The sequence below is a fragment of the Leptonychotes weddellii genome, chromosome 7 (assembly GCF_054177405.1).
Source record: "Leptonychotes weddellii isolate Sample4059 chromosome 7, ASM5417740v2, whole genome shotgun sequence".
Lineage (NCBI taxonomy): Eukaryota > Metazoa > Chordata > Mammalia > Carnivora > Phocidae > Leptonychotes > Leptonychotes weddellii.
This window is the reverse complement of record NC_138375.1, coordinates 97170957-97198362: the sequence shown is the minus strand read 5'-3', so window position 1 is coordinate 97198362 and position 27406 is coordinate 97170957. Positions and strand designations below refer to the sequence as shown.

Genomic DNA, 27406 nt, shown 5'->3' with positions numbered 1-27406 from the left:
AAGCGTGAGCACAAAGAGAGAGAAAGAGAGAAGAAAAAAGTATTTTCGGTTACTTAAAGAGTAAAAAATTTTGCATTCCACAGATATGCTCTGAAATAATTAGTCAAGGATATGCTGCAACAAAACTGAATCCAAGAAAGCTAAAGATGTGGAACTCAAGAGATGGTATACAAAGAAATCAGGAGCCATGAATACACAGCATTAGAGATATGAAAGAGCTACAAGAAAGAAGCATATTCAAATTTATATACTATTAAAAATGTATTTAATTTGTTAACAAATACATAAGCAAGATAATTTCTAAGAGACGAGTACCATGAAGGCAATAAACAGACTCTGTACTGGGAAGGGATGCACTGAGTACATGAAAGCAATTATTATCTACGTGCAGAGTGAACTTGACCCCACAAATACTCTGGAATTGAAAACCCCTTAAATTCATACTGATTCCTTCTGTCTTTTTAAGATGTTTCAGCCAGAGAAGATACAATATGATCAAAATTCTGCAGAGATTGTGTGAGCTGATAGCACTATAGTGCAAGCCCAGCATCCAAGGTTTTTATTTTTGTTCATCTATATTAGCAGAGTTAGAACTAGTCACTGAGAAATGAGGAGAAGGAGGAGATGACTTGGCATTACAAACTCACAGGTGTGTTTCGGGAATATATGAACAGTTATTTTACTTTGAAAAGGTTATAGAATGATCTTTGTCTTATGTAAGTATTATGAAAGTATTACGGGCAGTAAGTATAAACACAATGATTGTGGATTGGATTTTATTTATGCCTTTTCGTGTAAAAAGTGTATATATATATATATATGAGGGAGGTAGAGAGAGGACTCAGAGAACGAGTGTGTCCTCCCCTGTCCTCATCCGAATGAAAGCTCTGACCACAGGACAGGGGCTACGGTGGCCCCAAGCCAAGCAAAGCCCATAAGCCCATAAGTGTATCTTCTTCCTTTCCCTTTTGCTGCCCAAACCATACTGTGTTCCCCAAGGCATTTCTACTCCACAGGAGGACCACAGGAACCATGTGTGCTTTCAGATGGCCCAATCCTTCAGAGTCCTGAGCAGCAGAGGACTGGGTTTAAGGAGCCCCCCCACCCCCCCCACCCCCGCCTTTTGCTTCTCTCTCAGATCTTAGCCACCCCTGTGGAACTGCTTCCTAAGGCGGACCCTGCCCAGCGGGGGGTGGCAGATGGACTGTATTTGTTACACTCTCCCAGGAAGCACGATGCAATTGCTTTTAAGAGGTCAGTGCCCTCCAACTGTGAAATGGTAATATGCTAAATTACGTGCTTAATTAAATTTCACCCCAACAGTATACCATAAAATTGGAAAAGCAATTCCATCACTCAGGAGCAATGAGCATAAAGTACACACAAAAGGATCAAAAGTTCTCATCAGTAAACTTATGTTTGTGCTTTGGCTGAAAATTCAGAGGTCCATTTCTACTATAGGTTGATGAATGGCGTACAGTTAATAACCACTTAATCGCTTGTCTCTTTTTCCTCGTGTTGCTGCCATATAGGTTAGAAATGACAGGGATGAGATTTTTGCTAGTCTCCTTCAGTCAGGAATCCAAGGGGAAATCTTCCTATTAGATTTTACCATCCTGTTCACAAGTGTCTTTAATTTTTCTGTTTATATTGAGTTTTTTTTTAAGATTTTATTAATTTATTTGAGAGAAGAGAGAGAGCACGAGTGGCTGGGAAGAGTAGAGGGAGAGGGAGAGGGAGCAGCCCATTCGCCACCGAGCAGGGAGCCCAATGCGGGGCTCGACCCCAGGACTCTGAGATCATGACCTGAGCCAAAGGCAGATGCTTGACCGACTGAGCCATGCAGGCGCCCCTATATTGTTTTTTTTTAACCATGCAAAACACACATCAGGATTAGGGAAACTGAGCTAAGAGGTAACCTGGTGTAGCTGCTATCTCATGAATATTCAATGATATGGGCTATCACATATTCTTAACAACTCCTCTACAGCTGCAGCTACATACTACAAATAACACTGAATAAAAGAGTAAAAGAAACAATCTAGCATCAAGCCCAGTACCTGATACTTGGCTAACACTCGGGAAATGTTTGTAAGTGAATAAATGAATTAAAGAGTGAATGAACAACTGATAAAACTCAGATCTCCCGCTTCATAAGCCATTCCTATGATACCAGGACACACCCTTGCAAATGACAATGTTCAAGGCCAAATAAAAGATTTTTTTTTTTTTAATTTTTTTTTATTTATTTGACAGAGAGAGACACAGCAAGAGAGAGAACACAAGCAGGGGGAGTGGGAGAGGGAGAAGCAGGCTTCCCGCCGAGCAGGGAGCCCAATGCGGGGCTCAATCCCAGGACCTTGGGACCATGACCTGAGCCGAAGGCAGATGCTTAACGACTGAGCCACCCAGGCACCCCTAAATAAAAGATGTTAACAGACGATATCTGGGCCATAGATTATAACTCCCATTTATTTTCATATGAATTTATTACTGAACCAATTTGGAGATTTGTTTCTGGAAAGTACTGATTTATTCACTTGAGATGAGGCATGGTAAATGCAAGTCCTGGACTGGCAGTGCACTGCTGTGGATGGCTACCCAGTAAGTACATGGCACTTTAGTCGATGGCACTTTATGGTCCCAGCAGAGCCAGTCTGGATCTTGAGGCTGAACTATTTCCTCATAGAAGGATAAACGGAAGGAGGTTGGAAAGCCAAGGAAATGGAAGGCAAGTCCACAATCTCCTGTTTCCTACATTCTAAGATAATACTTCTTTCCACATACTGGGTCCCAAAACTTCTATTTGTTTAAGGGATATGAATCCAAGACAGTGTCAGAGTCAGAGAGAAGGGCAGGAGCTCCCATTCTTCCTGCTGGGTGTCACCTGCTCCTGGCCGTCTTAGTTGCCCTTGAATCAAAGAACAAAAAAGCAGCTCGATTTCATAGGCTGAAACTCCCCTCTCAAGCTGACCTGATCTACCTCACTAAGAATGGATTATAGAGTCCCCGTACTCCATCAAAGACTGACTTTTACCTTGATCTTGGGTATCTACAAACTGGGATCTACAAACTATCTTGTGAAACATGCTAAACACACAAGTACATATATTTATATAGCTAGAGATAGAGATATCTATATTCATGTTATTCAGAAACAACTGAATTAGTATTGTATTTAGTATTCAGAAAGTAACTGGGGTTAATGGAGCCTCTGACTCAAAGCACAGACAATCCTTGCAATGATACCTTGGCTAAAGAACTTGAATTTATGATTTCTTGTCTTTTTCTCTTTACCAACACCCCCACCACCACCCCCAACTTAGGAAAGGAGCCTGGTGGGGGAACCAAGAGTTTGGATTGCAAAATTGAGGAGAGTACTGAAACACCTGCTCTAGAGGACTCCTCATCATCCCCTGTAGATATTCAGCAACATTCCTGGCAGGTTTCCACAGACATCGAGAACACTGAAAGGTAAGTGGGAAGTAACCCTAAATAGACTTCCAGTATTCCTCCAGTTAATACTCTTAAGGGCTATAAAAGTTGAGATTTTTCTCTTTCAGATTCAGCTTTTGTCTTTCAGATTCAGATTTTAGAAATCTCAGAAAATTGAGGCAACAGAAGGTAAGGAGTCTAAATCCTGCAGTAGAATGTTAGCAGAATTTCCAGTAGTCACAGGCTCCCAAGCCTCTTTTTATCCCACTCTACCACATTGTGTCTCCATGGAAATGAAAACAGTGTGCTTCCTTGGGAAGGAGAAAGTTGAATCTATATACCATCACAGCTCACCCACTGGGCTAGGGACCAAAATTTCCATTTGTTTAAAGGAGAAGAATCCAAAATCATGCAAAGATGTCAACAGTAAATTCTTGCATTTCAGGTGTATGGAATGGCCTGCTGAGCTGTCAGTCAGAGGCTAAGCATTCTGTCCAGTTGACAGCTTTTCATAGATCTCCCTTCTCTTGCTTTCCCAGAATGTAGCTGATGGTCCCTTAGTGATCAAAGCAAGTTAATGCATTTGTCTTAACAAGCAGTAGCTCACTGATAGAGAGGGAGTTTCCTTCTTGAGAAGTGATTCTACAGTGATTCAATTTCATTTGGGGAAAGGAAGCAATAATAACATAATAATACATGCCATGGCTCATCTAGATGCTAAAAATGCCATTCTGTGAGGCAGGAAGATGAGGCCCTTGTTTATTGGCCTTCATAGTGATCTCATGTCCTTTGCTACTAATGTCCCTAGAGCTGACACAAAGCAGTTGAATGAATACTGGGCAATTCCACTGAGTGCTTTGTGTGGAGTTGAATCATTGACAAGATAATGAACATTTTATTTTTTTATTTTTAGAAATGTAACACACAATGGCATTTATAGCCATTGTGGTTCTACTTTCATATTGTAATATAATTCTAAAGCTAATTACTGAATTTCTGTGTTTATAGAAAATTGAAGCATGTGGTAATTATGTGCTATTAATAAAACTTGGATTTTGTATAAGCTTGGAAATCTAACAATTCAAACAATAAAGCTGTTTGGCACAGTCTGATACAGCTATAGACAAATGGTGAGGGAATGATTTATCTTAATTTATGAAATAGAAAATGCTTTGCTCTATTCCCAGGAAGAAATATCTGCCAGAGTGCCATGATCAGGGCATAATCCATCAGCAAAGACATTTTCCCTTTCAGGCACCTTGCACAGCAACTATATCTAAGCCTTTTGAGCTTGTAAGAAAGCAAGCTATGGCTGGCAATAAAAATAAGAGAGGGTGCAGTTAGGCTCAAGATGGTGTCATAAGATGTGAACTCACTCCCTCCCATGGACCCAACAAATATACAATAATAATTTCCTCTGAAAAAGACCAGCAAATTGGATGACCAGAGCCTCCACAACAAAGGACAAAAAGGACAGCACTGAGATAGGAGAAGCAAAGACCCTGCCTTGCCAAAAAAGACTCCACCATAAGTGCTGGGATCCACAATCAGGAAGGGTCTCAAAAGTACAGAACTTTTTCCTAAGAAGTGAGGGGTCTGTGCTCCATGTCAGACTTCCAACCCTTAGGCCCTGCATGAGAGATATGAGACCCCCTAAATACCAGACTTTGAAAGCCAATGAGGATTATATCCAGGATAACTATAAAACTGAAGGGAATGGAGAACCCACTCTTAAGGACTCATGCACAGATTTGCTTGCCTTGGGACCCAGCACAAAAACATGAATTTGAAAAGTTCCTAGATCGTATGTGAAGGAAACCAACTTACTAATCTTAAAGCACTTCCCAGAGAGGCAGGAAAGTGTTGGGACCTTATATAGAGACAGAGACAATGGCAGCCACTATATATGTGACCTCTTCCTACCTTGCTAAGTTTGGTGCTGGTGGGCACCATTTTGGAACTATCCCTCTAACCTATTAGAGCTGGTGGGCATGCTCAGGTGAGAATCCCACACACCATCAGAGCAAAACCACATGTCACAGCCAGACCAAGGGCCAATCCCACCCACCCCCATACCACAGATACAACCCTGCCACAGCAGATGGGTGTGTGCAGTCCATATTGAGGATAATCCTTGAGCGCCTAGTTCCGGTGGTCAGAGGGGATTGCATATCTGGGTTCCACATGACCTCTTCTGCCCAAAGACATTCTTCCAATATTGGAAGGGGTAGTGAATTTGACTAATACATACAAACAAACACAGAGAATAAGACAAAGTGTTTCAACAAAACATTATGTTTCAAACAAAAAAACAAGATAAAATATCAGAGAAAAATATTAATGAAACAGACATAAGCAACCTATGTGATAAGGATTAAAGTAATAGTCATAAAGATACTCAGTGAACTCAGAAGAATGGATGAATATGGAAATCCTCAACAAAGAGACAGTAAATATAAGAAAGTTCTAAAGAGTAGTTACAGAGCTGAAGAATACAATAACTAAACTGAAAAGTATACTGAAGGGGTTCAAGAGCAGACTGGATGAAGCCAAAAATCTGATCAGCAAGCTAGAAGAGAAAGCAAGAGAAGTCACCTGAGCAGAAGAGCAAAAAGAAAAAAGAATTGTAGAGAATGAAGGTAATTTAAGGGACCTCTGAGACATCAAGTGGAATAATGTTTGCCTTATCGAGATTCCAGAAAGGGAAGATAGAGAAAAAAGGCCAGAAAACTTATTTGAAGAAATAGTAGTTGAAGACTTTTTTAATCTGGGGAAGAAATCCAGGTTTAAGAAGCACAGAAAGTCCTGAACAAAATGAAACAAAGAGATCCACAAAAAGAGACGCTAGAATTAAAATGGTAATTTTAATAATAATTAAAATTATAAAAGTTAAAGAGAGAATCTTAAAAGCAGCAAGAGAAACCCCATAAGTATGCCAGCAGATTTTTCAACAGAAATTTTGCAATCCAGAAGAGGGTGGCATAACATATTCAAAGTGCTGAAAGGAAAAAAAATTCACCAAGAATTCTCAGCAAGTTATTATTCAAAATTGAGGGAAAGGGGATCCTGGGTGGTTCAGCTGGTTGAGTGTCCGACTCTTGATCTAGGCTCAGGTCTTGATCTTGGGTTCATGGGTTCGGGCCCCACATTGGGCTCTGCACTCAGTGTAGAGCCTACTTAAAAAAAAAAAAAAATTGAGGGCGAGATTAAGAGTTTTCCAGATAAGCAAAAGCTATAAAGGAGCTCATCACCACTGACCCAGCATCACAATAAATGTTAAAGGGACTTCTCTAAACTGAAAAGAAATGGCACTAATTAATAACAAGGAAATATATATGAAATCCTCCTGGAAAAGGTAAACATATAGTAAAAGTAGTGAATCAATCACTTATAAAGCAACTATGAAGGTTTAAAGACAAACATAATACAGTTAACTGAAACTACAAGAATTAAAGAATGCATAAAATTAAAAGACATAAAATGTGACATCAAAAACATAAAATGGCAGGGGTAGAAGAAATGTAAAGTTTTGGAATGTTGCTATTAACTCAAAACAGACCATTATATACATAGGAACTTACATGTGAACTTTATGGCAAGCCATGAAGCAAAAACTTACCATAAAAACACAAAGAGGTGCCTGGGTGGCTCAGTTAGTTAAGCATCTGCCTTAGGCTCAAGTCATGATCCTGGGGTCCTGGGATCGAGCCCCATATTGGGCTCCCTGCTCAGCTCTCTTGTGCTCTCCCTCTTGTGCTCTCTCTGTCTCCCTCTCTCTCAAATGAATGAATAAAATCTTTGAAAACACACACACACACACAAAAGAAAATGAGAAGAGAATCTAAACAAAACACTAAAGAGAGCCATCAAACCACAGGGTAAGAGAGAAAAAAGAGAGAAACAGAGAGGAATTACAAAAACAGCCAGAAAACAATCAACAAAATGGCAATAATTACTTACCTATAGTTACTTCAAATGTAAAGGGACTAAACTTTCCAATCAAAAGACATAGAGTGGCTGAAGGGATACATAAAAATAAGACCCATCTGTATGCTACCTGCAAGAGACTCACTTCAGGACACACACAGACTGAACTTGAAGGGATGAACAAAGATATTTCATGCAAATGGAAATGAATAGAAAGCTGGTGTAGGAATATTCATAATAGACAAAGTAGACTTTAAAACAAAGACTGTAATAATAGACAAAGAAGGGCATTACATAATGTAAAAGGGTCAATCCAACAAAAAGACATACCACTTTTAAATATCAAGTATCTTTTCTGACTACAGTGGTATGAAACCAGAAGTCAATTACAAAAAGAAAGCTGGAAAAAAAACACAAAAATGTGGAGATAAAACAACATGCTTTTAAACAACGAACAAGTCATCAAAGATGTCAATGAAGAAATAAAAAAAAAACCTAGAGACTAATGAAAACAGAATTATGACATACCAAAATCTGTGGGATGTAGCAAAAGTGATCTAAGAGGGAAAATCATAGCAGACTTACCTCCATAAGCATGAAAAATCTCAAATAATCAATCTAACTTTACACCTACAGGAGCTAGGGGAAAAAAAAAAAAAAAACAAGCAAAGCCCAAATTCAGTAGAAAGAAGGAAATAATAAATACAGAGTGGAAAGAAATGAAATAGAGACCTAAAAATTAATAGAAAAGATCAATGAAACTAAGAGCTGGTTCTTTGAAAAGATAAAAGAAACTCAAAAACCTTTATCTAGACTAGAGAAGTCTAGACTAGACCAAGAAAAAAGAGAGAAGGTTCTAATAAATAAAATCAGAAATGAAAGAGCAGAATTTACAACTGACATCACAGAAATACAAAGGACCATAAAAACTATTACAAACAATTATACGCTAACAAAGTGGACAATCTGGAAGAAATGGGTAAATTCTTAGAAACATACACTCTTCCAAGACTGAATCATGAAGAAATAGAAAATCTGAACACACTGATTACTGGTAAGGAGATTGAATCAGTAATCAAAAATGTCCCAACAAACACAAGTCCAGGAACAGACAGATTCACAAGTGAATTCTAGTAAACATTCCAAGATTTAATACCTATCCTTCTCAAATTCTTCCAAAAAATTAAAGAGGAGGAAACACTTCCAAAGTCATTTTATGAGGCTAGCATGACCCTGATACCAAAATCAGAGAAGAACATCACAAAAAAAGAAAATTGTAGGTCAATATCATTGATGAATATTAATGTATAAATTCTCAAAAAAGTATTAGCAAACTGAATACAATAAAATAAAAGGACCATACACCATGATCAAGTGTGACTGATTCCAAGGATACAAAGATGGTTCAACATCTGCAAATCAATCAACGCGACACACCGCATTAACAAAATGAATCATCTCAATAGCTACAGAAAAAGCATTTGACACAATCCAACACCATTTTTAATAAAAACTCAGCCAAGTGGGCATAGAGGGAACATATCTCAACATAATAAAGGCCATATATGACAAACCCACAGCTAACATCACAGTAAATGGTGAGTAGCTGAAAGTTTTTCCTCTGAAATCAGGAATAAGACAAAAATGGCCACTTACCACTTTTATTCAATATAGTATTGAACATCCCAACCAAAATAATTAGGCAAGAAAAATAAAAAAAAGACATCCAATGATAAAGGAAGTAGCAAAACTGTCTCTATCTGCAGATGATGTGATACTAAGAAAACCTAAGAGACTCCAACAAAAAAATGGTTAGAACTAATAAATGAATTCAGTAAAGTACCAGGATACAAAAATCAACACACAGAAATCTGTGGCATTTGTATATACTAATCACAAATTATCAGAAAGAGAAATTAAGAAAATAATTCCATTTAAATTGCATCAAAAACCCAGGAATAAATTTAACCAAGTTGAAAGACCTACACACTGAAAACTGTAAGACACTGATGAAAGAAAATGAAGACATAAATAAATGGGGAAAAAAATTCCATGATCATGGATTGGAAGAATAGAGTTAAAATGTCCATACTACCCAAAGCAATCTACAGATTCAGTGCAATCCTTATCAAAATTCCAGTTAATCTTCAAAAATTAACTCAAAATGGATTAAAAACCTGAATGTAAGATCTGAAACCATAAAATTCCTAGAAGAACACATACACAGTAAGCCCCTCAACATGAGTCTTAGTGATATTTTTTGTGCATCTGATTCCAAAGGCAAGGGAAACAGAAGCAAAAATAAACAAATGGGATTACATCAAACTGAAAATCTTTTGCATAGTGAAAGAAAAGGTCATCAAAACAAAAATGTGATCTACTGAATGGGAGATTTTTGCAAATCATATATCCAACAAAGGACTAAGATCCAAAATATATAATGAACTCATACAACAACAACAAAAAGAAACAATCCAATTAAAAAATGGTCAGGGGATCTGAATAGACATTTTTTCAGAAAAGACCTATAGATGGCCCACAGGCACACAGAAAGATGTTCAACATCACTAGTCATCAGGAAAATGCAAATCAAAACCACAATGAGGTATCACCTCCCACCAGTTAGAAGAGCTAGTACCAAAAAGACAAGAAATAACAAATAATGGGGAGGAAGTGGAAAAAAAGGGATCTCTCATACCCAACTGATGGGAATGTAAACTGGCACAACCACTATGGAAAACAGTATGGATATTTCTCAAAAAAAATAAAAATAGGACTACCATATGATCCAGCTATTCCACTTCTAGGTATTTATCCAAAGAAAACAAAAATTCTGATTCAAAACTATATATGCACCCCTCTGTTCATTGCTGTATTATTTACAATAACCAAGAAATTGAAACAACCTAAATGTTCATCAATGGATGAATGGAAAAAGAAGATGCAGTGTATGTGTGTGTGTGTGTGTGTGTGTGTGTGCTATAATGGAATCTACTCAGCTTGCTATTTGCAACAACATGGACAGACTGTGAAGTTATTATGCTAAGTGAAATAAGTCACACAGAGGAAAACAAATACCATATGATTCCACTCATATCTGGAATCTATAAAGGAAAACAAAACAAAAACAAACTTATAGATGCAAGAGAACAGATAGATGATTACAGAGAGGAAGGGTGGGGGGGATGGAGGTGGGTCAAATGGTTGAAGGGGGTCAGTTTTAGGGTAATGCATCATAACTAGACTTGTAGTGGTGATCACTTTGTAGTACATACAGATGGAAACTTATAATGTTGCACACCTGAAGCTTAAATAATGTTATATACCAATTTTACCTCAATTTTTAAAAAAAGAAGACTATAGCCCACAGTTTTGAAGTTCAGCCTTAAAGTCCAGATTCAGGTCCAAGGAGGTGGGAATGACTGAGACAAGTAGGCACAAGAGACCTGATCTGGTAAGGCAGCTTCCTAAGTTCTCCCTCTCTCTGCCTAAGAGATCAGTGCGTCTCACACTGGACTGCACATTAAAATCACCAGAAGGGCTTTTTAAAAACACTGATTCCTGAGGGCGCCTGGGTGGCTCAGTCGTTAAGCGTCTGCCTTCGGCTCAGGTCATGATCCCAGGGTCCTGGGATTGAGTCTCACATCGGGCTCCCTGCTTGGCAGGAAGCCTGCTTCTCGCTCTCCCACTCCCCCTGCTTGTGTTCCTGCTCTCGCTGTCTCTCTCTCTGTCAAATAAATAAATAAAATCTTTAAAAAAAAAAAAAAAACACTGATTCCTGAGCCCCATCCCCAGAAACCAGCTATATCAGGCTCTCATGGGGTGGGGTCCTGGCACATGATGATTCTCCTGTGCAGCACCACGCCTGGGAATTGGTGCTTTCCAGAGAGACCTTGCCTCAGTCTCACATATTGCATTCCTGACCCGTTCCCACCATGTGCCCGTCCACCTCCCATCCCATCCACCCTTGAGAATTTTACAGGAAATCAGAATATGCCCCTTGCACTTCTGGATGTAAGGGCCCTGCCCTTCTTTTTCCCAATCCCCCACTCTCACCTTTTCTCTCTAGAAATACCCTTTGGGGCTCGTCAGCATCCGTGCCCCACAGACATATCCTCATACTTATGGAAAAGAATTCCAATTGTTTTTATGGGCTTATTTCTACATCTGACCCACAAGGCTGCTTTCTTCTCCTTTTCCAATCAGCTATTCCTGGGAAAGAGTTCCTTTTTACATGTTAGCCAATACTTAAGGAGAGACCCTATGGGGTCTCTGGCCTCCCCCAGGACAAGTAGTCCTCAACCCATACTCAAGAGAACAGCTGTGTATCAAGAAATACACAGGGGCGCCTGGTTGGCTCAGTTGGTACAGCATGCAACCCTTAATCTCAGGGTTGTGAGTTCAAGCCCCACATTGGGTGTGGAGCCTACTTAAAAAAAGAAAGGAACTGAGGGTCCCTATTTCATACCTAAAATTAAATGGTGATTCTTTTTCTTCAAATAGCAAAAGAAAAATAAGTTAGTAGATAGAATTTCCTCAACTTTCAGATTATCCTCCCCCCAAAACTTTATTAAATCCTTAGTACCTGCTGCTATTGCTTGCCTATTCTAGAGCTAACTAAAAGATGTATCTGATTTTTGCCCTTATAAATGAAATCAACCACTACGTCCTGTGATTTCGAGAGTACTAAGTCCAGGGGATGACCACCAGAACATGTGGAGAACTACTGCCCCAAGGATTTGAAAAGTCCAACTGATTCCTATCCCAAACTAGAAGCCCCCTGGTATGGCTTCCTGCTCCACAGTTGGGTGGTTTTAGGATCACATATATTCCAAGATGAGAGAGCGGAGATGTTGGAAGGATGCAGTGGCTTACCTGCGTGGGAGAAGCTACAGGAAGGTCCATTTGTCCATCTGTCCCAGGTGCTTCTCTCTCCCTCCTTCTCCCTCTCCACGCCCCCCACCCCATCGTGAAGAGCTCTTCTCTGAAGATTTTAGAATTCGTCAGTTTCCCATTATTCCAAGTCACTTCGATCAATGCTGAACCTTGTGAATCCCTAACACCTATGTTACACTGAATTTCAATCATGAGACAATAGCAAGTGAACCAGTACAACCACAACAGCTATCTGACCTTAAAGCCTGAGAGCAACATCACCCAGCCTCAGTTTTGCCCAGAGTACCCCTGTTACACTAGTTGCATGTCCTTGACCTCCCTCTTAGAAATCTGCGATACTGGCCTTGTTATCAGAGACTCTTCTCTGATCTCAGCCAGGTCCAACCGAAGGCAGAGAAGAAGGCTCCTAGAGCAGAATGCCCTGTGGAAATGTTTGCCAGAGTAGTTCTCATTCCTTCCAAAACCATCAGTCTCAGATTTTTTTTCTTATAAAAGCAAAATAAATTCAACATTTGCCTACTGGAAACTAAAGCTAGTACAATTAAGCACAGACTCTCATCTCTCAATTGTCTCATAGAACAGACTGTTTGGGATTGCACTTCAAAAATTCACAGCTGATTTTTTTCTTCTTTTTATCACTTTTACAGAGACATGCGAGAAATGAAAAACCTTTTAAGCAAACTCAGGGAAACTATGCCTTTACCATTGAAAAATCAAGGTAAGTCTTGTCATTTTGAGGCAGAGGATGTTTTTAACCTGATAACCTTGGGACTTGTTTCTTGAGAAATTACAAATTTGTTTTACACAAACAATAGGAGGCACTGAATATACATTCCTCTCTCTTCAAGAAGATACAATAATGAAAATGGAGCCCCGCAGGCAAACACAGTTGTGCTCTGAGGAGAGCTGAGGTACACTCTGACCCTCAGAGGCCTCTTCCACTGGCCCTGTCAGGCAAGAGCATGTATTCATTAACAAGCCCTGGAAAGCACTATACCAGGTGTGGCAAACAACAAAACAACTGAAGACTTGGCCCTTGACTTTAAGAAGTTGGACATTAAGGAGGGCACTTGATGTAATGAGCACTGGGTATCATTTAAGACTGAGGAATCACTAACCTCTACCTCTGAAACCAGTAATACATTATATGTTAATTAGCTGCATTTAAATTTTTAAAAAAAGTTTACAGCCTAGAGGAGGACACTTAAGAAATTTCCAAAGGGAGGGCACCTAGGTGGCTTACACGATCGACTCTTGATTTCCGCTCAGGTCCTGATTTCAGGGTCGTCAGATGGAGCCCTGCTCAGGCTCCGTGCTCAGGGTGGAGTCAGCTTGAAATTCTCTCTCCCTCTGCCCCTCACCCTCCCCGCAGGGCACTCTTTCTCTCTCTCAATAAATAAATAAAATCTTTAAAAAAAAAAAAAAAGAAATCTCCAAAGAAAGACTTATGCCATCTAGATGTTTAATTATCTAAAAGAAGTAATAATAATTAACACATATTGAGACCTTACAGTGTGCCACTGTGATTCTGCACCCAATTCCAATGTGTGGGAGCCCTTTTCCACACCACCAAGCAATTCGTGGACACCATTACGGTGTCCTGCAATTCATCTGCATTCTGAGATGACCTGGAGGACAGCACCAGATCCCCTAAATTAAGGGCTACAAGATTGCCCTCCCCCACCACTTGAGATGTACAGGTTGGAAGTTCCAAGGAGCCCCTCCATGGCTTCGGTTAATTTGCTACAGTGGATCATAGAACTCAGAGAAACATTTTACTTACTAGATCACCAGTTATCACAAAAGGATATAACTCAGGAACAGCCAGATGTCAGATGCAAGCGTAGGGTATGGGGAAGGGCAAGCAGATTCCATCCCTCCCCCAGTGCACCCCGCTTCGCAGGTCTCTACTTGTTCACCAACCCGGAAGCTCTCCGAACCTGTCCTTTGTTGGTTTGTGGGAGGCTTCATTACACAGGTGTGACTGATTAAATCACGGGCCGTTGGTGATGAACTCAATCTTCAGTTCATCTCCCTTCCCCGGAGCTTGGGTTTGGGACTGAAAGTTCCAACCCTCTAATCACACTTTTGGTTCCCCTAGCAACCAGCCCCCATCCTTAGGCGGTTTTTGAAAGTATCCTCATTAACATAACAAAAGACACCTTTCTTGCTATCATCCCTTAGGAAATACCAAGGGATTTAGGAGCTTTGAGCCAGGAATGAGGTGGAAAACCAAAGACATGCCTTATTATAAATCACAATATCACAAACCACTATCCTAAATACTCCGCATGTATTAACTCTGTTAACTTATTTAATTCTCGTAAGGTCTTTGAGGGAAATGCTATTAATGTTTCCCAATTGACAGGAAACTGAGGCAAAGAGAGTTAACTAACTCAGCCAAGGTCACACAGAACTGTAAGTAGAAAGGTTGGGATGTGATCCCAGACAGTCTGTCTCCAGAGCTATCCTATGGGAATATACACCGTAACACAGAAATGGAGAAGGTATTTTCACTAGATTGTAACTTCCACGAGGGAAGGGCCTCTACATGTTTCTGTTAACTATTATTGTATCTTGTGTACCTAGAGCAATGCCCAGAACGACAGCCGGCATACACAGTAAATGTTTGTTAAATCTGCGCCCAACTTTGCAGCCCCGGGGGCTGATGATCTGTACGAAGGACCATCATCGGCACTGTCACTGAGCATGCGTGGGCCGAGCACCTGCCAGGAAGCGTCCGCTTGAGAGAGTGCTACGTAGAGGGTGGGGAAAGGGTTTTTAGAGTAAGAAAGAAACTCCTCTGCTTTTCACTGAGCAAAGCAGAGGGAGGTCAGGGTACTGCCTGGCTCTGAGACGATTTGGTAGCAGAGCTGGAGAGCCTGTTGGCTCGGGGAGCGGCTTGGCAGAAGGTGGAGAGGTGGAAGTGAGAACGCCAGGTGAAGAGGCCGAGAAGTAGTGTGGCCTGAGCGGCATGGGATGGAGGCAGGGTGTCAGAAGACAAGACGCAGGGGTGTGGAGCATCAGTCAGCTACCTGGAAGCACCCCTGCAGGGCCTGGGATCAGACTAACGGGCTTGCGCCCTCGGCGTAGTGCAGTGGAGACCTTGTGGTAGTTTCCGGAAGCAGATAGGGTGTAGTGAGGAGAGAACCCTCCGGCCACAGCCTGGAAGATTGTTGCTAGAAATGCGCATGGTGGTGGGGACCGGGGCCTTTAGATGAAGGCCGATCCTTGGGTTCAAATGCTGGCTCTGCCACTTAGCAACTTTGTGCCCTGGAAAAATCTGTTTAACATCCAGCGATGTCAATTTCCTCATCCCTGAAAAGGAGATAAGAGCATTACTTGCTTCAGGGGGCTGTTGGGGCTTAAATGAAGCACCGCAGGTCTTGTGTCTGCTCCCGACCTGGACAGATGCTTTGTTGTGATGACTGTTGCTGGTACCGGTATTCTTTACCAGCCAGCCCAGCCAGCCCAGCTCAGGAGAATGCCCCATCATCATCCAACAGAACAGCCCCAGCTTCCGCTCGTTGATCTGGAGCCCGCAGTACAGAACATTGGTCCCTGGGACTTTGGAGTTGGAGTTCATGTCTGAAGCTGTTCTGTTTCTTTATATGTTTGGCAAGTCCCCCTGGGGCAGCATGGAGGCCCCTCCCTATACCTCACCATCAGCTGCCCAGGAGAACGCCTGCCAGGGCGTGCAGAGTGAATGGCATGTGTGCCCTGTGCTTTCTAGTGTAAATCAAACCATCCAAAACGTCCCCTCCACATTTCATGAAAATACATCCAACGGTTCCTGAAGCATGCATTAACGGAAATTTCAGTTTAATTACTTGGGACATTTTTATAATCATAAAGAGTAGAAATATTTTGTGTGACTTTGTATTCTTTTATAAACAGGAAACAGTAGAATTTTAAATACATTTTCAAAATGTAATAATAATAATAAATGATTGATACTGTGAGTAAAAACATGAGTGAAAAGGGCCCTAAATCTGTGTAGAGCATGAAAAGGAAAAAGCTAGGAGATTCAAGGACCTGTTAGGAGGGAATGATGCAATAGGATTTTGAATAAAAAGAATAAAAAATTGAGGTGAAGGCTTCGATTCAGGTAAATTCAGGTTTCTTCACTTAGGGGAAAAAGGGGACCCTCGGCATGAGATGCCACATCTCCGTTCTTTACGGGTTTCATGGGAATCATAGCATGATGCCGCTTGAAGCTGACCAGTGGAGACAGGGGGTTGTGAGTCTGAACCAGAGGGTCTGAGAAAGCCTGAGGGAAGGAGAGCAAGTCTCTTGTGTCCCTCTGGGAACATTTTTTAGCAGATGCATATAGCACCATTTTAATGAACCAATCAGCCAGATTCTTCTGTCTGACTCTGTATACCAAGCTAGACCATAGGAGCTTTCCCATGACCTTCCTGGAATTCTTTTGCAGCTGATCTGTTTATTCTATGGGTGTAGGTGAACATATCCAAGAAACAGTGTGGGGTGAAATGTGGAAAAATATATTCCAGTTCTTTTCTCTAGGACCTTATTGTCAAAACATCTTTGTAACTGGATGAAAACCATTATAGAAAGCCATCTGGTTTTTTTTCTGGCTTCTTATTTCTTTTCTCTTTTTATTCCATTTACATGTGTGTTTGAAGCAGAGAGAAAAAAAAAGGGGAACGATACCACACCTGGTTTCCTTTGTTCCTATCTCAAACCCTGACCATGTGAAGATCCTGCCAGGCGGGCACTGGGGAAACCTCCCCCGGAAGGGCTCAGATTCCTGTGTTCTCCAGGCTCCACCCTAGTCTTCACCGCAGAAACTTCCATATTTATTTTCGCATTTAAAGATTCAGTCGTATCTTTCCCCCTCTTCCTACCACAATCAAAACTTGACAACAGTTTGTTGTAAAGTGATTTTCAGTGACAAATAAAGGAAGGTAGCCAAGAGCAGGAATTTTAATGGTTAGTGATTATGGCCTCCTTTTAGACAGTGCCTTTTCTTTCCCATCCTTCCAGTTTAAGGCTGGAGACACAGAGAGGCACAAAAGAAAAGCGAGCTGTCCTCCTTCTATGGCAGCCCCACAGCAGGCTCCTGACCACGTCCAGGTCTCCTGGCTCTCAGCCCACTGTTCTTTCCACTGCTTCAGCGCCTCTCCTGTCCTACATTCTGGGTCACTGGCAGTGCTGTAGGAAACTTCATTAATTATGATAGTCTTGCTGTGTCAAATGGATTACAAATGGAACCACCTGTGGAGAGCCTGCAAGGTTACTGACAAAGGCTAAAAGGAGACTGGAAAGTGAAGGGCAAGCATCTTCTAAATGTATGTTGTAATCAAACAAAACAAGTTGGCAGAAATAAATTAATCCTGAAAGACAGTTTCTCCTTTTCCAGAATTCTGACTTAATGAATGCTGTGGGGTGTGTTTGTATGTTCACTCTTGCCTAGAATTTGGTCATTGAGACCGGGCATTAAAATCGGTCTGAGGTGGATCCATTGGGAATTGAATCTGTTCTAGAATAGGTCCCCTCCTGGGGACAGTGCGACTCCAGACTAAATTGGATTTAGGAACAGCTCCCCCAGATTCATACTGTCAGCCCACTCCAGTCTGGAGCCCCCATATCCACTCTAGCCATGTCATGGAGCAGGGTTTGATATCTGGCTGAAGAACATGAGGCAGTTATGCCACCCGATAGCCTAGAGATGATCTTTTAGGTCCTTTCACCAGGGCCTCCTAGAAGGACTTTGTGTGCTTCAGTCTGGTGTTCTCTGAATGTTACTCTGGGTAGTTTTTACTCCAGCAGCTCCATATCTTTTGTAATCTCTGCAACTTTCCATCCAGGATTCAGTATACCATATGTACTTCCTCTCTGTCCTCCAATTAATTCACACATCACTGATCACTCATCACTTTCTTAATGCATTACTCTATGTTCAGCCCCTACTCACAAATGTTACATTCCTACTCATCCTCTTCTAGAGGAAGAACAGACATTTTACCCTAGCATCTGGTGTCCCTGCAATCATCTAACATGGGCTGGGAATATCTCTCCTTCTAGGGGTTCTCTCTCTCAACAGAACAGACTGGATGAGAATCACCTGGAAAGACTTCCCAAATGACAGGCGTCCCCTCATAGAGATTGGAATAATGTTTCTGGGGTAGGGCATGTGAATTCTGGAAACAACTCACACACACACACACTATTGGACAGACAAAGAAACAGTGCTTAGAATATAACAGTGCCATAATAGCTAGACAGAGGTCACTACAAGGGTATATGGGATTCTCACCTAGGCCGATGTGAGTTGTAAAGGGGTTAGGGTGTGAGATGGGGGAGAGGGTTGCTGGTATTGAGAATTGCTTTTTGGAAAGTGAGCTGAGATTTCTGAGGATGAATCAGAGCTAGCCAAAGAAAGAGATGAAGAAAAGAAAAAGAAAAAAGAAGTGGGGGAAAAAAGAGAGTCTAGGCAGAAGATTCTGGATATTGAAGATATATGAGGAGATGAAAAAACAGGGCATTTTGATGAACTACAAGCACTTCATTCATTGGGAAAGTGGTTAGAAAAGAGGCATGAAAGACTAGAGAAGTAGGTGGGCCTGTATCATTAAGACCCCTATAATTCATGTTAAGAGGTTTGGACTTTATCCTGAAGCCACTGGAGGGATTCAATTAGGAGGCAGTTGCAATAATCCAGATGAGAAATGCTTAAGGTCTGACCGAAAGCCAGGGGGTCGGAGAAGAGAATATGAACAATTGGATGGGCTGCATAAGAGAAAAGACAGAATCAAGGATAAAACCCAGATTCTGACTTGGAAAGCAGGGTGAATGCTGGTGTCTATTCACTAAGTCAGAGAGAACAGAGGAGGAGCAGTAGAGATAGAAGACAATTGAAGTTTTGGAGATGGAGGGACTCCAAGAGCGATGTTCAGTGGTGAATAGCAGGAGTACAAGTCTTATGCTGAGGTGAGATGTGTAAACTGGGAGGCTGGAAATACATATTTAAACATCATCGGCATAATGGTAATTGAAGCCTTAGGAATGGTTGACACCACTCAAGGAGTGTGTGCATAGAGAAGAGCCCTGGAATACCACAGTTTAAGTTTTGAGGGAGAAGAACTGCAGTTTACAAAGGGGACTGAGAAGAAAATTGGAAGAACATTATGAAATAAGTCAAAGAAAGTTACAAGTTAATCTTGGAGGGACTGGCATTTGTTTAAGAAGGGAGGACTTCTCTGGAAAAAGGAATGGCATGTGTAAAGCCGGAGAGGCAAGAGAAGTCACGGTCATATTTAGAGAATTCTATGTATTTCTGTTTTGTACTATTCCCTCCCTCATACATCTTTCAGTCCACCCTTCATTCCGGACTAGACTGTTTACTTGGACCCAAATTCAAGTTGCCTCTGACCTCCTTGACTTTGTTCACACTGTTCTCCCCATCTAGAAAGCCCATCCCCCCCCCCTTCATCAAATGTACAAGTTCTCCTCATCCCTTGTGGCCCAGCACGAATACCAAGACCTCCATGATTTTCCGTGATTATCTTCTTCCTTCTCCCCTTGGGAGTAATTCCCCTCTTTGGAATTCTCATAGCATTGTATCTGCATCTCTCTTACGGCATTTTAATGAAGCTTCATAGTTACTCAAGCAAACATCCTTGAGACCGAGAACTACCTTTGAATTAGGACCCATCAGGTATAATCCCCAGCACCCAACATAACATGGAACCTGCCCTTAGAAGGCCTTTGATTAATGCAGGGCTTCTCAGAGTGTGGCCTCAGGACCAGCAACATCAGCATTTCTGGGAACTTGTAAGAAATCTAAATTCTCCGGCCCCACCCCAGACCTATTGATTCAGAAACTCTGGAGGGAGGGCCAGTGATCTGTAGTTTAACACACCTTCAGATGATGCTTAATACAGCTAATGTTTGAGAACCACTGGGTTAGCTGAAGGTCTCCTTTTTTTTCTGGAATAGAAATTTGCAACTACAGTTACATTATGAGCACTTCTCTTGATTCTATCTGAGACCATACCTTGAAACTCAAATGCTCAGTTGATTATTTGAAAACTTATTTTTATGTCCTTCTGTTTCTTAACACATCATCCTTGTAAGAAATCTTGCATTAGCAAAAGAAATTTGAGCAACAGAGAAATGGTATCATTGTGCCTTAGGGAATTCTGGTGTCCCTGGCTTTAGTAGTATCCAGGAATTAAGCTTCAAATGACCAAGATTTGAACTTGCTGATGGCTGAATTGTATATTCTCCTTTTCTTTCATTTTCTACTCTGCTTTCTCCCCTCCCTTTCCCTTTCTCCACTTTTCATTTTCACATCTAAAACTGTCCTTGGTTACAGCTGTCTCAGAACATGCACTTTGGAGAAAAGATGCTATAAAATCTCAAACATTCACAATAAAAATCAAAGGTTTCCCAGCAAGGTCAGGTGAATTAGCCCAGAAAGCTGAGAACGAGTGGGGGAAACATTCCATTTTGTTCACAGTCTTTTGGCAACCCGTAATTTCAGAGACAGGATTTCAATCAATGTGGAAAGACATCTTTCCCTGGAGTTGAATTCACTCCAAACCGTTCTAGGCGTACTTACTGCTGGTGAATTTCAGCATTTACTGCTGGTGTCCGCTTCCTAGGGTGTAGAAAGCTGCTCTGAATTTCTGCCAAGAATTTTTGAGCTTTTGTGTCACCTCAACCCTAGGTGATGATCAGACAAGCTAGGCAAATGTGTCACAAATGCTCAACAGAGATGCCCCAAACCAGCAGTCATCCTTAATAGGCAGCCCATCCTTTGCTTAACATCTGAGCACCTTCTCATCAATTCTAACACTTCCTATTCATGTGAATGCTGTGTGTGTGTGTGTGTAGCACTCACAAGTGAATGTATATGTGTATATCTATCTAGCTATGTAGAGATAGGTAGATATGAAAAGAAGGCTGAGTGAGAATTTCAATAGCACAAAAGGTTTTTTGATTCACGGTAATGAATGCACAGATACAAAGGTCAGTCGATATGAATCCCATAATACCTGTGTGCTCTTCATACATAAGAAAGAGAACATGGGAGCAAACATCCCGCCACAGCATACACATATACAGCTTCTTTGTAATTACAACATGTAGTAGACATTTCCTCATGTAGTGGGAACAATACACATCAGCAATGCAGTTTACACGATATAAATACCCATTCGGTCACTCCCCAAATCTCTTAAATGTTTGGAGAAAGGGAAGGATATATGGGCATTCAGGAAATAGATCTTCCAAGTCTTAAATGGAAATAAGGAGATTTTTCTTCCCTATAAATATCTTCATAGTTTTGGTGAGTCTGTTCAAGGAACCATTGAATTCCTGGGGAACTTGTGTTTCAGGAAGTATAGTCAGTATCCAAAGAGATACCCAAAGATGAAATTCTTTACTCTTCAGGGTCTGCTGTACCTTTGCCATTTCCAGTTAGGTTAAGTTTGTTGGTCACTTAGTGATTAAAAAAGTAAGGGTCAAAACTGATGAGACAGCGAGTTATCATTTCTTTCTGTTCTAAATAGACCATGATTCATCCCTGAGAGATTCTCCGGAGAAATGAGGCTCACATGTGCTGTTTGACACTACTTTCCGAGTCTTAACTATTTGGGGCAGGTTTAAGTATAAAAGAGAGATGTCCTATTTTTAGTCTCAAAATGTTGACATCCAGAGTATAGTGAAATGCTTTTCATCACAGAAAGGACAAAGAGCGTCCTGTTTTTCTCCACATTTGTGGAATATGAATCTTAAGAGAGAATATTAATCTGTGGGAGCGGGAGAGTGCCCTGCGTTTGATTAATTTGATGTGCTCAGCTGGGGCACCTGCTTTCTTCCCTGACTCTGACTTGCTACTCTGTTTCTATCTAAATGTATAGCATAGGGCACCATTCCAAGCAACACTGTCCACTTGGTGAGGGAGGCTAATTTACAAATAAGTATGACACATGGCAGGCTTTGGGGAAGGGAAGGAAAAGCCCAAGACCACTTGGAGGACACAATTGACGTAAGAGGACTGGGAAGCCAGAACTTGTTTTTGTTCTTGAGAGTTTACTGAGGATCTAGACTCAGTAATCAAGAAAACCCACCCTCATCTACAAACTAGTTTTCTTGAAGTGGGGCACATCTTTCACTTTATCCACCCCTTCATCCAATTCCTGATTCTGGGCTCCTTCCCAAGGTCCTGTATCCTCCAGGTTAGGATGGGGAAAGGAGGGAGCCCCTTAGCTCTGCTCTGGGCTGGCAAAAGCTTAGATGCCTAACAGTTACCAGAGCCAACCAACCATTTTGTGGCGCCTCGCTCCATTCCGATCATGTCCAAGTGTTGCCCTCACTGGCAATTTCCAGGGCATATCCTGTGGTCCCTCTCCAGCCTCTAGGACCAGACTGCCGGTTCTGCTGCAACAGGCTATTTCTACCCAACCTCTCTTTTGGGCTGCACTATTTCTTTAAAACCCAGCTCCCTAAACTGAATTTGGCTTACTGGTTTATTTCTTCCTCTCCTTGTCATCGTGCTAAAAATTTCAACTGAAAACTTATAAATTCAACAGCTGGCAATCTTCTCAGAATGCCCTTGTGTACAGAAATCTGTAGAAATTGGTAGGCAAAGACTCAACAAGGAATAGTTGAGAAACTTCTTCCCGTGGCATAAAGTAGGTGAGTGGAAGCAAGACAATAGTCCTCTGTAAAGGAAAATAGTTAACAATAGCTGTATTTACTGAGTGCTTCCTCTGTGCTAGGCACGTAGGATACCAGCCAAGCTTCATGTTTTTCATAGATTATTTCATATAATCTTCATCTAAGGTAAGTATTATTAAACCCTGTTTTACAGACGGGAAAACTGAAGCTTAGCAAGCTTCCAGTTACATTTTCAAAGTCACAGAGCTAGGAAATAGCAGAGGTGGGTTTAGAAAAGAGGCCAACCTTACTCCAAAGCAGGGGCTCTTTCTAAAAAGCTACCCTTCCCCCAACTGAAAGAGCGCCTCCAAGCAGCTTACCTTTAATTCTAAGCCGCGGTTCTCAACCGCAGGCTACGTGCCCCTCCCCCTAACAAAAAAAAGAACATTTCGTCGCTATCTGGGGACATTTTTGGTTGTCACAACTGGTAGGGCACTGCTACTGGTACCTGGTGAGTAGGTAGGACCAGGGATGCTGGTCCATATGCCACAGTGCTCAGGACAGCCCCAACAGCGAAGAATTGTCTGGTCCGCAACAGCCAGTAGTGCGGAAGTCAAGAAACCTTGATTCAAAAGATGGTGGATTTTTAAAGCCAATTCATAAAACCCAGGTTATTTTGTCTGTAATTCACTCATATGTACATTCTGTCCCATCACAGATGACAGCAGCCTTCTAAATCTAACTCCCTACCCCTTGGTTAGAAGACGGAAGAGAAGGTTCTTTGGGCTGTGTTGTCTGGTCTCAAGCTAGGCAACTCCTCCTGGAAACCCACCATTGCGAAGACCTGAAAATATCACAGAACCTGAGGACCTCCAGACAGCTGAACCACAATTATTGGTTTTTGACTATGTTTTCTATGCTTCCTTATTACTTTTATTCGCCTCCCCCTACCCTTTTAAATGATTTTACATTTGAAAGCAGCTGCCGTCAAGGGAAAAAAAAAAAAAAGATTCACAAAGCAGGCTGTTTTTAAAAGGATTTTTAAAGCTGACATTGTGCATGTCTGTTCCAAACCATACCATGACAGATGCAAGAATTATGGTTTTTAAATTATTTAAAAGTTTTTTTAAATGTATTATACAGAGAAAAATTATTTCATGTATAATAGTATATCTTTAGCTCTTGCTGGTCTCATGTGAACACTTTATCATATATGAGAGTCTTTAAACATAGAAATCTATCTAAAACTGCAAAACTGTGTTCAAAAATCCAATCTATCAATATTATTAGAAACAATATTATAATCAAACATACACCACCTCACCTATTGCTTTGTCTGCACCCATTTACATTTAGTCTTCCATTCTGTCAGAATCCAAGAGCTTCTACATAAAGATATCTTAATTTATAATGCAACAAAAACCATATATGAAACGTATTTAAATTTTGTAAATACACAATAATCCTAGTACCTTCGTACAATGCATATGGGCAACTAATTTCCTTTTGATCCAATGGTGTCTTTTTCAGCTTCTTGGAGAATGAAGTAATCCAGTTAGAAAATGGTGTAGTAACATATACAATTACCCTCAAATGTAAAATTGAATATTATCATATTTTGTTCTAATTGAAATCTGAAGCATGATGTCTGCGCATCAGCATAGTGTTAAATCTTATAGGGCATGCTGGAATTAGCTCAGATCATAAAAATATTTAACATTTTATGTTAATAAAATCTTTTTAGTTAAGCTAAGCTTGTCTCATTTTAGATGACTATGCAGATATGACTTTTCCAATGTGTACTTGGTGTCTTGTCTTACGCTTAGAATCTTGAAAGCAGGACACATTAAGCAATACTATATTTTAGAAAGGAGGAGGCCACATGCTTTGTTTTTCTGCTCACAGCTCTGTTATGATCTTCCTCACTAAACTTGTAACATGATACAAATTTTGTTGTATTTTCCCCTGTTCTTCCTTGGCCCGTTACCCAAACAGAATTTCCCATGGGTTGAGAGACCAGGCCTTTGGACTTCTTTTCTTGCTTTCCACAATCTGAGGAATCCTCAAGTCAGACAAGAGGCACCAGTGTCTAGTCCAATAAAAGATGAGCTAGATGCCGATCAGTGGTTTACCCAAGATGCATCTTTAATCCCAACCCTATACTTTCTCAGTACTTATGTGCATAGGCATTTATATGTCCAATATTTTGACCCAGCAACTAAATATATTAAAGCTGTTAGCTTTAGTGAAGATGAAGATAGGTTATACAAACTACTGGAATAATTCTTGTATTAGATTGACCTATATGAGATTGCTGCTATTTGACTGTTTTGACCTACAAAAATGGCAGTTTCATATGGTTCAACCTAATATCTGATGTTGTGAAGATTATACTTGGAATTATCTTCTAGCTTTTGTGATTGAAAGCGAAAGGATTAGAGGGTTGGAAGAGATCTCAAAAGGCTATGCAGGTCTCTATTGAGATCATACCAGCTGGTTTTTGGCCTTATTCTTGGCGTCCAGAGTTGTGTGCTCCAATGAACTGGTAATTAACGCATGATTACAGGTGTGCCTGACTTCATATAAAGAGGTATCCTTGAAAGGTATATGAGAAAACCACAACTTTCTAAGTCAAATATTTGGAAAACGGTTGTTGGAATATGCTATTTAGAGACTCTTAGAATGAATACCCCCTTGCAAAGCAGGTAACCACTCCCAGATTTATCTGGTCTGCAAACCCTGATTTCATAAATCAGGTTTGACAAAAGTTTAATATCTTTTTTTGAATATGGTTCATTTCATCCCGTGTGCTTAATTCACTTAAGGTCCATTGTTTTAGAAATTATAAAATAGCCCAATTGGGCCCGCTCTCGGCTCCCACCTTTGCCCTCACCCACCTTTCCACTATACTGAACCCTTAGCCTCAATCTAGTTCCTATTAATTCATGCGAAGTTATTAACCAATAAGCCCAACCTCCTCTAAATGCTTGATCTAAATCACTTCTGCTTGGTTCATTTGTGCTCACTCTCGCCTTAGTCCGGTATGAAAGGAACACTTACCTCCTGTGCCATTGTCCTTTGTACAAACTGAAGACTGTTAATAAATTCAGGTCTCGGGGCGCCTGGGTGGCTCAGTTGGTTAAGCGACTGCCTTCGGCTCAGGTCATGATCCTGGAGTCCCGGGATCGAGTCCCGCATCGGACTCCCTGCTCAGCGGGGGGTCTGCTTCTCCCTCTGACCCTCCTCCCTCTCGTGCTCTCTGTCTCTCATTCTCTCTCTCTCAAATAAATAAATAAAATCTTAAAAATAAATAAATAAATAAATTCAGGTCTCACCTCCAGGTCTGGGAGGGCTATAGTAGCTATTCATGGGGATGGGAATTTGTCTAATTCCCCAGCTAGGCTTTCCATATCTAAGGTAGATAAATTCAGCCACCTTATCTTTTATTCATAGTGCCTGTTTCCCAGACTTTAATTGGTTTTGTAGTTCCTGTGGACACACTCCAAGATTTATAGATCTTCTTTCACTAGCAGGTCCTAAAGTGAAATTTAGTGCTCCAAGTCGTGATGACCTACACTGGCTCATAATGGCAATAGATAGCTCACCATCTCCCATTAGATATGCCAATGCATCTCTTTAGGAGCTGACCCCACTCTCCTCTCACCTACCAAAGGACTTTCTCAGGTGTAGTCCATGAGATCGAAGTCTACTGTCTCAGCCTCCTGCTGGTGATTCGCTTTCAGATTAGCAATAACGCTGAGCTGATCCCCAGCGGTAAGGTGAGAACACTGAACCCATTCCGTTGCATGTACTCACATGCGGAAACTGGAAAAGGATGTCAACTTTTTCTGGCACACCTTCACCCGTTTTACCACCGTAATTTTAATATCCCGTGTTGATTCATCGTTTTCTTTTTTTCAGATTACAGAGGCAATATATGTTCTTTGTGGGAAATCGGAAACATACCACCAAGTATAAAGAAAATAAAAATCAGCTGAATCCCACCACAGTCATATTGTTTAAAACCACATTTCCAGGCTTTAAGTCAGTCAGTGGCTGGGCCCAAAGGCACTTGTGGAGAAGGTACGTGAGCATATGCCCACAGGGTCGAGGTATCACTTTAAAATATCTGTCCGCTGATGTTTTGCATGCCTCTAGGAGCAGATCAGCTCAAACTTCTGGTTGAGCCATTGTTCAAGGGTACAAAGAAGACTTTAGAAGTAGCACAGCCCTGATGCCTCCTCTCATGAAACCTCTTAGGGAAATTCTAAAATCCTTCCAGATGATTTTGTTCCTCGGTGCTCCGCTAACTGTTGGATACTTACTATATGACAATACTGCCACCTACCGAATGCTGAGCTTCAGAATAAGAAGGGAAAATAAATGCACAGGGTGTAAAAGCTTCTCATTTATTTTAGACAGCAAACAGTGGGCCAGATTAACAATATCCCATATGGAATTCAGATCCTGGAAGTCTCAAAGTGGAAAGGATTAAGAATATCATCCAGACTCACTTCCA

General features: G+C 41.0%; 1 protein-coding gene across 2 annotated transcripts in view; it reads left to right on the top strand.

The window, feature by feature from the left end:
- The window catches only part of RGS7BP (regulator of G protein signaling 7 binding protein), an 85313-nt gene extending 60673 nt beyond the window's left edge, over nt 1-24640 (top strand). Inside the window, exons 4-6 of one of the 2 annotated variants that reach the window (XM_006742000.3) lie at nt 3327-3474; nt 12906-12976; nt 23606-24640. In XM_006742000.3, coding sequence (XP_006742063.1) covers nt 3327-3474; nt 12906-12976; nt 23606-23697 — 311 coding nt within the window. In that variant the 3' untranslated portion in view covers nt 23698-24640. The other variant, XM_081826816.1, reaches the window with a different exon arrangement.
- The last annotated feature ends 2766 nt before the right edge of the window (nt 24641-27406 follow it).